Source organism: Suricata suricatta, chromosome 10 (assembly GCF_006229205.1).
Source record: "Suricata suricatta isolate VVHF042 chromosome 10, meerkat_22Aug2017_6uvM2_HiC, whole genome shotgun sequence".
Taxonomy (NCBI): Eukaryota; Metazoa; Chordata; class Mammalia; order Carnivora; family Herpestidae; genus Suricata; species Suricata suricatta.
In genome coordinates, this window is record NC_043709.1 from 8,336,101 (window position 1) to 8,346,779 (window position 10,679).

The 10,679-nt window shown below is 57.5% G+C and overlaps 1 protein-coding gene across 1 annotated transcript in view; it reads right to left on the minus strand.

Moving 5' to 3' along the window:
• CACNA1I (calcium voltage-gated channel subunit alpha1 I) overlaps nt 1-10,679 on the minus strand; it is a 123,231-nt gene that overhangs the window by 30,817 nt on the left and 81,735 nt on the right. The window contains exons 11-17 of the mRNA XM_029955409.1: nt 4,663-4,814; nt 3,803-3,988; nt 3,417-3,534; nt 2,566-2,721; nt 2,001-2,094; nt 791-993; nt 3-124 (exon numbers count right to left, since the gene is read on the minus strand). Of these exons, the coding sequence (XP_029811269.1) occupies nt 3-124; nt 791-993; nt 2,001-2,094; nt 2,566-2,721; nt 3,417-3,534; nt 3,803-3,988; nt 4,663-4,814 (1,031 nt within the window). The remainder of the gene's footprint in view (nt 1-2; nt 125-790; nt 994-2,000; nt 2,095-2,565; nt 2,722-3,416; nt 3,535-3,802; nt 3,989-4,662; nt 4,815-10,679) is intronic.

The following is a 10,679-nucleotide window of genomic DNA, read 5'->3' on the forward strand; positions in this document are numbered from 1 at the left end:
CCGAGAGCAGGGACTCGTGCTCCGCCGACAGCGGCTTGTGCTTCAGGCTGTTCCAGCTGGAGCGGCGGCTGGCCCAGGCCCCGCTGCGGCCCCACGGCCCGTAGTAGGAGCTCCGGGAGCTGGACTGGAAGGAAGCCAGGGCTCGGGTCAGTGGCCCGCCACGCACACAACCCACTGTTGGGACTGAAGGCAGCCTGCACACCCGCGGAGGCCTGGCCATGGGTCACAGAGCAGGCTAGACCCCAGGGGTTCTCTCCCTGCCTCCCTCTCCCTCCGTCCACATCCAGGGATGTGTGGGCGCCTCGAGGGTGTGTTTACACCTCCTCCTACCACCTCTCTTCCCTTGAGGAAGCTGCAGCAGGTTAGGGTAGTCTTCTGGTTTTACAGGTAAGGAAACAGGTTCAGAGAGGGCTGTAGCTTGCTCATGGTCACACAGCTTGAAAGTGGCAGAGGTGAGATCTGAACTCTGGTATGTCTGACCCCAAAGCCCAGCTCTTTACCCTTTACCTTGGCAGGGTGGCTAAGATAAAAACCTAATTCTCCACATTGAATACTGGCACTATTCATTCATTCATTCGTTTATTCATTCATTCATTCATTGTTGCCAGGCCCTACTCTGCCACCAGGCACCCAGGAATGTAACAGACATGGTCCCTGCCTTCTAGCTAGAGAGTCTGGTCCCCTAAACCTGGGCACCAGTCTGAGGCTGGACTGCCAGGCACTTCTCCCCTGGGTCCCTCGCCATATACCCCAGCAGGGAGCACCCACCCAGAGCACCCCTCAGACTCACCAGGGAGCGCTGGTCATAGCTCATCCTACCCAGTGACATGACACTGCTCTTGCGGGAGCCCAGGGCCACCAGGACGGGGTCTGGCTGCAGCGAGAGGCGGGGGGCGGGTGCTGCGGCCCCCCCAGGGCCCAGATGTCCACCCAGTGGGAGGTTGGGGTCCAGATGCCCATTGGGGGTCATGGGGATTGGGCAGATCTTGGGATCTGGAGGGTGAGATGGAGACAGAAAGAGGGGCAAACAGAACAAGAGCAAAAGAATTCATTAGACAAACAGACATGGATGGGAACAGAAAGAGTTTTTCTGGGGAAGCCTCCTCCACCTTCCTGCCTGGACCCCATGCATCTCTCCTCCACCCTCCCTGCACAGCCCTCAGCTTTCTTTTTTATTAGTAAGTTTTAAATTTTAATTCAGTGTAGTTAACATACAGCGTTATATTAGGTCCAGGTATACAAGGTAGTGATTCAACATTTTTTTTCATTTTTTTAACATTTATTCATTTTTTAGAGAAAGAGAGGCAGAGCGTGAATAGGGGAGGGACAAAGGGAGAGGGAGACACAGAATCCAAAGCAGGCTCCAGGCTCTGGGCTGTCAGCACAGAGCCCGATGTGGGACTCAAACTCACGAACCATGAGATCATGACCTGAGCTGAAGTCAGATGCTTAACCGACAGCCACCCAGGCGCCCCAGTGATTCTACATTTCTATACATTACTCAGTTATTCATCATGACAGCTTTCTGTTTGGATGAGTGGGTCCCCTGCTCCTGTATTCGGGGCCAGTCTATGTTCACCCATCATGGAAACCTCACTCGTGGGCCCACTTTAGGAAGCAAGGCGAACACAGTCCAGCGCGATTATCAAAGAGGACACTGGCCATGGGTTGGGGAGGCTTGTTCTAAGCTGCCCAGTGGAGCCAAAGAGGACCAGGACCCAGGTGTCCGAGGCCCGAGGCTCTCTCTTCCCAACAGGCCGCACCATGGAGGGGTCAGGGTGAAGTGCCCCTACCTCTGTGGCTAGAATTCAGGAGGGCCTTGAATGTCATTGATTTCTTTTGAGGGATTTGCCTGTTTCTTTCCATTATGAATGTCACAAACCACAGAGAATCAGCAGTCCTGGAGACTGGGCTTAAGGGGAAACCTGATGCTGTGCCCCGAGCCCCCCGGGTCTCTGGGGAAGGGTCCCGGCTCCCTGGCGACAGTGGACACCGTTTACCTCCGCCGCTGTCCAGGCCCTCCGGAAGCTTGTCGAACTCCTCCATGTTGGATGAGCTCTGGTCCTCATCCGAGTAGGAGCGATTTGCATCACCCTGGGAGACCATCCCCCGCGTTGGAATGCATGGTGGCTCAGCCCTTCCCTCCCTCCAGAATTTTTCAATGGGTGTTTCACGCCCATTTTACAGATGGGGAAACAGAGCCTCAGAAAAGGAAAGTAAGAAGCTATCGAGGACCGAGGCCATAAACCCACACCCGCCTGACTGCAAGTAACCCCGAAACCTCAGAGAATGGAGGAGGCAGGATCCAGATCTTGGGGGTTTTAGAATTTCGGAGATGGGGAGACCTTGTCCTATACCTCCAGGGAGAGGCAAGAATCCTTTTGCAGCCTCTATTTGCATGCTTCCTGTGACAGGAAGCTCACCACCTAATTGGCTATCCCCCTCCTTCGGAACGTGTTCCTTGCTAGATGTCTGACTTGCAGCCCCTCCCCTACCCAGACCCTTCCCCGACCCAGCCTGGCCCAGGCCCCAGGCGGGTGCTTCCTCTGCCAAGGCCACACTCACCTCTGCCTGGAAGCCCTCCACCAGGATGGCCACCAGGAGGTTGAAGAGCACGTAGTTGCCAAAGGTCATGAGGGCAACAAAGTAGAGGGAGGCCCAGGGGGAGGTGGAGGCCATGCCGTTGTAGAGGACGACATTCCAGTCCTCCTGGGTGAGGATCTGTGGGGGACGGGGGAACACGCTCAGTCCTGGGGTATCCCCAGGCCCCGGCCCAGCCCAAGGGCAGAGGGCATCCACCCAGTGGCAGAGCCGCAGGCACCCCATCAGCCCGTGCATACCACAGCATCCTGTCACACACGGTCGAGCACACCCAGGGGCCCTGTGTGACATGGCCCCAGCTGGCACTCTGCCCCCCGGCAGAGCCTCTGCCCCTCACCCATACGCTGCTCTGCCCGCTGCCCTCCAGCCTGCCCACAACCCACACCCCTGCCCTGATTCCCACTCCCCACTGATGGGCGCTGCTTCCCAGCTGCTCCACAGCCCCATCCCCTCCACACTCTATGTGCTCCCTCCTCCCACCCTGGCCCCTCCAGGAGCCCACCCTTCCTCCCTGTGCCCCCCGGACCCGCACACACTCATTTAACCATGGCAAGCTTATATGTGAGAAAATAGTCTCAGAGAAGCACCCCAGTGCACCCGAGTCCTGGGATGGGAGTGGGGGGCAGAGACGGGCTCCCAGAGCCAGCGTGACCCCCCACCCGCACCTGCCTGCCTGAGCCGGGAGCTGAGGCGCCCCCCTGGCAGGCTCCTCCCCCTCTGGATTCTCCGAGGGGGCACCTCTGAAAAGCAAGCCGAGCAGCGGTCCCAGGAGGAGCCCCTTCCCCTGACACACGTGAACACATGCTGCTGCTCACCTGGAACACGGTGACGATGGCCCACAGCAAGGAGTCAAAGTTCTTCCTGTCGGGGACCGTGTCTCCTGTGTCTGTGCGGAGGCTGAATTTGCAGCCAAAGATGTGCATCCCAAGGATGCTGGGGGAGGAACGGATGTGGCTCAAGGGAGCCGCCCACCTCACGTCTCTCTCAGAACAGCCCGGTAAGATGGCTCCATTTTACAGAAGGCAACGCTGATGCTCAGGTGGCAAGCACTGGCTCAGAGCCACAGGGGGTTAAGGGACGGTGCCAGGATTCACACCCGGGTCCAGGGCGTTGCCTGCAGAAGCCCCAGCAGCCATGCCCCCCCACCCCGCCAGGCTCGCATGGTGGTCACGGGGCGGGGGGGGGGGGAGGCAGGGCTCACCTGAAGATGAAGATGAAGAGCATGAGCAGCATGCAGAAGGTGGCCACGTTGTCCATGGTCTTCATGAGCACCACGAGCTGGCGCCGCAGTGCGGGCATGAACCGCACCAGCTTCAGCACCCGCAGCAGCCGGAAGGTCCGCAGCACCGACAGCCCGCCGTCCGCCTGCCCCACGATCTCCCAGATGCTGGGGCGAGGTGAGCAGTGGGGGGAGGCAGGAGCGTTCAGCAGAGGGCAGAGCAGAGAGAGAAGAGGGCGAAGGGGGGGCCGGGTGGGGGCAGAGAGATGGAGAACATCCATCCATCCATTCGTCTATTCATCCCACGAGCCACGTTTCGAAGCCCATCGCTCTCCCAGAGCATGCTCTAAACCAGGGGCTCTTGACCTTGAGTCCATGGACACCCCCCCACGATGAGAAGTCCCTGGCTAGATATCAGGAGGTCTACAAAGGCCACTGACCTCTTTGTGAAATTTACCATTCTTTAGATCATGAATGAACCAAGGGGCGGAGCATGAGCCACCTCTATGGCTTTTCGACCCATCAAAATCGCTGAGGTTTTTATATCTTGCAACAGCTGATGGACATATTCCCAAATACTCTCTATACCCATCCTTTCTTCGGAATGATGGTAGTCCCCAAACCTGCTGCCGGATCGTGCTAGTTAATGCATTAATCTAGAAGCATGTATTTTACCGGATGACAAAGTCTTAAATATTTGAGAACTACGCTTCGGCACAGTGGATTTCCTTTGTGCCCTGACATGCTCTGTTTACCGGCTGGGGACAGGGCACTAGATCCCCCGCCCCCACCCACCCCCACTCCGCTTCCAGGCCCACAGCCTGCCGGGGCAGGGGCAGCACCTGATGATGACAATGATGCTGTCGAAGATGTTGTAGGGGTTGCGCAGGTAGTCGAAGAGCCCGAAGGCGGCCAGCTTCAGGAGCATCTCCAGGGCGAACATGCTGGTGAAGACGACGTTACAGATCTCAAGGATGTTGGTCAGCTCCTCAGGCTGCGGGGGCATGGGGACAGGGGACAGGGACCCCGTCAGGCCACAGCACAGCCGTGGATGCTCATCGGCTCCAGGATCCCCAGGGAGGTGGGGAGGCCTGGCTGGACCGCCATGGCCTTGGAAGCCTTACAGCTCTGTTGCGCCTATGCTGTCGTAAGAGTCCACAAGACGGGAGGACCCCACAGGGCTGACCTTCTACACTTTTGGAAATGATGCTGGTACTGCACGCTGAGGGGACCTATCCTGATGTCCCTTTTACAGATCAGAAAACAGGCTCAGAGGGGGCACCTGGGCGGCTCAGTGGGTTAGGCATCCAACTTCAGCTCAGGTTATGATCTCACGGTTTGTGGGTTCGAGCCCCACATCAGGCTCTGTGCACACAGCTCACAGCTCAGAGCCTGGAGCCTGCTTTGGACTGTGTCTCCTTCTCTCTCTGCCTCTCCCCAGCTCACACTCTCTGTCTCTCAAAAGTAAATAAACATAAAGAAGGAAGGAAGGAAGGAAAGAAAGAAAGAAAGAGAAGGACGGAGGGAGGGAAGGAGCGAGGGAGGAAGGAAGGAAGGAGAAGGAAAGAAAAAAGGAAACAGGCTCGGAAGGTGACGCAGAGCAAGACAAGAGGACAGGCCAGTTGATGCCAGAAACCCCGTTTGCCCATGACCCTACCCCACTTAGGAAGCACTTGCCACATGCAGGACCCAGGGTTTTTTTTAACTTCACAGGCATCGTGTCACTTAATCCCACACAAGAGCCCATTTTGCAGATGAGAAAGCAGGTTCGGAGAAGGCCAGCCCCCTGCCTTCGGCTGTGGAGCTGCTAAGGGGCAGAGCCAGGATCTGAATCAGTTTGGCTCCAAGGCTCCCACCATTCACCTCTGCCTGTGCAGACCTCCCTACGGAGCCCTCCCCACTCTCCCCTTCCCCAGCAATGGCTATTTCAGGATTGTGGGTGACTGGGGACCGCTGCGCCCTGTGACGAGAAGACAGAGATGGTGTACCTACTATGTGCCGCGATAGCTCTTTAATGCACGCGAGCACCCTGGTGGATGGGGCTTGCTGCACACACTTCTCGGGGGGAAGGCGCCAGAGCCCAGAGGACAAAGGTTAAAGGCACCAGCTGATCAGAAAGAGACGAGCACCTTCTGACCTTGGAGCTGTTTACCTCCTGATTTTTAATAGCAGGGGACACCCCGACAGATGGAACTACCCAAGCAACCCCGGGATACGAAAGACCACACTACGGGCCATGACTAGGAGCCAGGGTTCTAGCGACACTGCCCCAACCTCCGTGTTCTCATCCATAAAACAAGGGGGTGGAATAAGATGCTATTAGTTCCAGACCTCTCCGCTAAGCGCCATGCAGGGCTCCAGCCCCTCTCCTCCCTCTCTAGGACTCCGAAAGTGTCTGGTTTCTGCTCCCCAATGAGCCATGTAGCTCACGCCTGAATCACAGAGAAGGGAAGGGCCATTTCTTAGCCCCGAGCATGTGCCCGCACTGAGCTTGACGTCCGACACAATTACCATCACCTCGAACAATTGGCCGGTGTCTCCATTTTACAGGTAAGGACGCTGAGGTTCGGGGAAGCAAACTGACTTGCTGTGAGCCAGAACAGAGCCAAGACGCAGCAAAGCCACAAAATCAGACTCCAAACTGCTCTCCGTTACACACACAGAAACTCCACCTCAACTCATCCGCCCTTTCCTTGGCTCGATCACTGTTGCATGAGTGCTCCAGGTCGGCGGGGCACTGGGTGCTGGGCGTGTGCTGCCCACTGGCCAGTGGTGAATGCATCGGGACATTCTCCCCGCCCCCAAGAAGCGCAGGCTCTGGTGGCAAAGCCCAACACCCGAGCCGACAGTCGTAGGTGCTAAAAACAGAGAAAGGTGAGGAAATGTTGAGGGAACAGTGATCCTGCAGTCAGGGGCACCTTCCTGGAGGAAGTGACCTCTCAGCAGAGCCCTCAAAGCTGAGAAGGGGAGCCCAGTGACAGGGAGGAGAAGAGAAGGTGTCTAGGCAGAGGGACAGGTCAGAGCAAGAGTAGGGAGGTGGGGGAGCTGCCACCCATCGGCACCCCAGCCCCAGCCCAGCTCCTCCACCGGATGACAGGGTGTCTCTGGGGCCTGACTGTGATTTCATTTGGGTTAAAAGGAGAAGAGAAAAAAAAAAAAGAACCACCCAGCCGCCCACATCCGCCTGGTGCCCGGGAAGCCTAATAAAACTGCCAGGTCCTCTCAAGCCCAGATAAAAGGAGAAGGCCCTATTTCCATCTGTAATTACATTTGACTCACAAAACGGTCCCGAAAGGGAAGTGGGACCCTGGGAGGGGGCCGTTGGTGGGGGAGGGGCTGGGCCCTGGCGTCCCTGGCTGAGCCGAGGCCCAGATGCCGCTCAGAGCCACCAATTTCCCCAACCCGCTAAAATGAGATCAGCGGAGATGAAAAATGTGGCTGCTGACAGTCCCTAATGGCAATCACTCAGCTCGGGGCCACACGCACTGCACACACACACCCCCGCCCACAAGTGCTGGGGAGCCACCGCTCTCCAGAAAGGTCACCCCCTCACCCGGCCCCCCCCACTTGCAGCAGCTGTTTCTCTAGTCAAGCGCACACCTGTTAATCTTTCTCTAATGGACCATCCATCACTCCCGCAAGCATTTTTCTGGGAGAGAGACAGCGAGCAGGAGACAGACAGATGAACACAGGCTATTCTGCATTGTGGGACCAAGATGGGAGGTATGTGAAGAGGGATGGCAGTGGCGGGGGGGGGGCAGTCATGAGGAAGACGGATGGACAGACCGACAGACAAATAAAGATATGGGGACTGGAGTGGCAAAGGCGGGGTGTGGAGACAGGAGACAGAAAGAAAAACACAGATCATGACATTGCGGGAGTCAGTGCGGGAGCCAGGAAAGTGAGAGACAGCGGGCACACAGACTGACAGGCAGAGGCTGCCAAGAGGCATCTGGAGGTGGCAAAGACCCTCCCAGTGGAACAGGAGGTGACAAAGGGCAGAAAACCATGTTGAGCCGAAGGCAGGAGGGGACAGGGCAGGTAAGGAGGGCAGCGAAGGGAGAAGGGCAGGGGCCCCCACCTGTGGTCCCATGCCAGGCTTGGAGGCACCAGATTTCTGCAGGGGTAAATAAGGGCCTTGGTGGGCAGGGATCCCTAAACTGTCGGGAATCCCTGGAGCCCGCTGCCATCCCATAATGATAACGGCAGCTGGTGTCAAGCGTCTTCCATGTGCCAGTCGGTGCTAAGCACCTTCCATGAATTATCTAAGCCTCAAACGTTACCCTATAGTATCCCCATTTTATAGATGGGGAAATTGAGGCTCGGAGGGAAGTGACTGCCCAGGGCCAGGGCCAGGCAGTGGCAGAATCAGATCTCAACCTGAGTCAGAGGTATTCTCCCTCTGACCTGTCCCATCCCCGTGGCCCTGACTGCATCACCTGCCCCACTTTTCTGACTTGAGGCTCCAGTTCAGTACAGACATGTCATTGCCCTGTTTATAAGTCTTCTGTGGCTCCCCACTGCCTTAAGGCCCTTTGTGGATGGAGAGTCCCCTCACCAGCCTCCTGGGCTGTCTCCTGCCCTGTGTGCACAGCCTCCTTGAGGGCTCAGAGTCCTTCGGGGGAATGCCTGAGCTCCTGGTCCCTGTACCTGTCCCTCCTCTGTCTCACTTATGAATTCATACTCAACCTTCAGGAGCCATCGCTAGTGCCACTACCTTTGGGAAGCCTTCCCTGACTGCAGCCCACGTTGGCTCTCTCCCCTAAGCACCCACAGAGCTGGAATGTTGGTCACTAAGCCAGCCCATCCTCCTCTTCCCAGAGTCCTCCCAGACCTGAGTCAACAATGACATGGGGCCTGAAGAAGGGAAAATAAAGACTGCTTTGACCCATCCACTGGTCTGCAGTGGATGTACTCTCCTGTGAGCAGGGGCCGGTGGACATGCCCCAGCGGCCCCGGGAGGCTTTCTGGACCCCATCCCTGCCGCCCATTCAGCCCAACCCTCTGCTTCCTGTTGTCCAACTTGATGACCATCCTTCAGTTCCAGGACAGGATGGGACTGAGGGCAGCCTAGCCTGGCTTGGGAGAGGTCACGCACCTGTACAGGTGAGTGCGTGCTGGGGAGGGACAAGGGGCGACAGGGACTGCTCTTGGGAGCAAGGCTCCCCCACCCAGGCCTTCCCCACTGCCTCCGGCCTGTTCTGTGGAACCTCCATCTCTACCTCGGCATCCTGCCCACGTGTCGCCTGGGCAAGTCTTAGCTTCCCCATCTGCTCAGTGGATGTCAGACACTTGCCTGCCTGCCCCAGTGGGCTGCCAGGAGGATCACAAGGGGAAGAAATGTGGCAACACGGGACGGTGGGTGATGGTGGAGGAATCTGACCCCAGCCACCTGCTTTTCATTCCGTCTCAGGCCAAGAACAGACCTCAGCACCGTCTGACCGCCTCATGGGTCACAAGCAGGCCCTTGCCTGGATGACCCCCGCTTTCACCTGTCACCTCCTCCCAGGCCAGTCCCTTCCAAGAACAGTATCTTTGACCATGAGAAACCTGGGGACGTTGGAATCCCTTGTGATTTTGGTAGCAATGGCCACTTTGGCCAAAAGCACCTGCAATCTTACCTCTAATTTGAGCACCCGGGACCACAGAGGCAGGGGTGGAGTACGAGACCAATGCCCAGGCTTTGTCCATTGTGACTACCTACCACCCCCATGGCTGCACCAGGCTCCCTGCAAGGCCCCTGCAATGCCTCCCCTCCTCGGTCTCCACCCCTGAAGGAAAGGAGCTGTGTGCGTTCACCCATCTTCTCCATCTGCTCCTCCCCACTCTCCCTGCCTCCCAGTGGCCCTGGGCCACCTCTCTCTGCAGGCACCACCTCAGACAGGGCTGCTCAAAATAAACACGGGGGGTGGATCCTTTCCCGCCAAGCCATGTCTGGGAGCCGGGGAAGGAGGGGTGGTTGGTGGAGCAAAAATACCAGTGGGCCCCCAGCAGGCCCTGCGTGGAGCTCAGCAGAACAATGGCTGCCACTCCGGGCTGCTTTAAAAAGAACGTTTTTAAAAATTCTCACTCCCCCTCACTTTTTTAAAAAATTCATTAGTTTTTTGAGGCTCCAGACAGTAGAAGGTAAATTCATCCCAAGGATGGTGATGTGAGGTTCAAACAGAAGACTCATAAATAATTGCAAATTATCGAGCGCCTACTATGCGCTGAGCGTCTTAACGCATTTCACCCTCCCAGCCCCTCTATGCAGAGGGTCCATGAGCGCGTTTACAGGCGGAGCTGTGGGCTGAGGGAGGCCAAGTGACCTGCCCAAGGCCGCCTGCTGGCAGCCACAGAACCGGGGAAGGAGCCCAGGCAGGGGCAGCAGAGGCATGCAGTACAGGCCAGGCAGGGAGGCCCGAGATGGGGCTGGAGGGGAGGGGGGAAGCCGCCACCCAGAGAACCCTGGCAAACAGGCCACTCTGAAAAGCAGCCCTGATCTGCAGCATATGCCAATTTCCATGGTGTAAAGACTCCCGCCACGGCCAATCCCAAGCTCCCAACCGTTCAAAATCAGGCTTTCCAAGTTCCCAAGTGTCAGAAAATTGGCTCTCGCAAGCTGGTTCCCACAATGCCAGCAGGGACTGGGCCCAGACTTCGTACACCAGCACTGTGACAAGCCGCTTGGAGATCAGGGCCAGGACCCCAACATCACATGGGGGTTTCCCCATGAGACCCCCTCTGGGACGGCTGGCCCAGCCAGGCTTCTGCACCCCTCCGCCAAGCTTGGCCAGGAGAGGCCAGAAGGCTAAGCCCTAGGTGAGGGGGTCTGGCCTGCAGGTCTCACCAACTTTACCCCTGCAGAGAACCTCCCCCC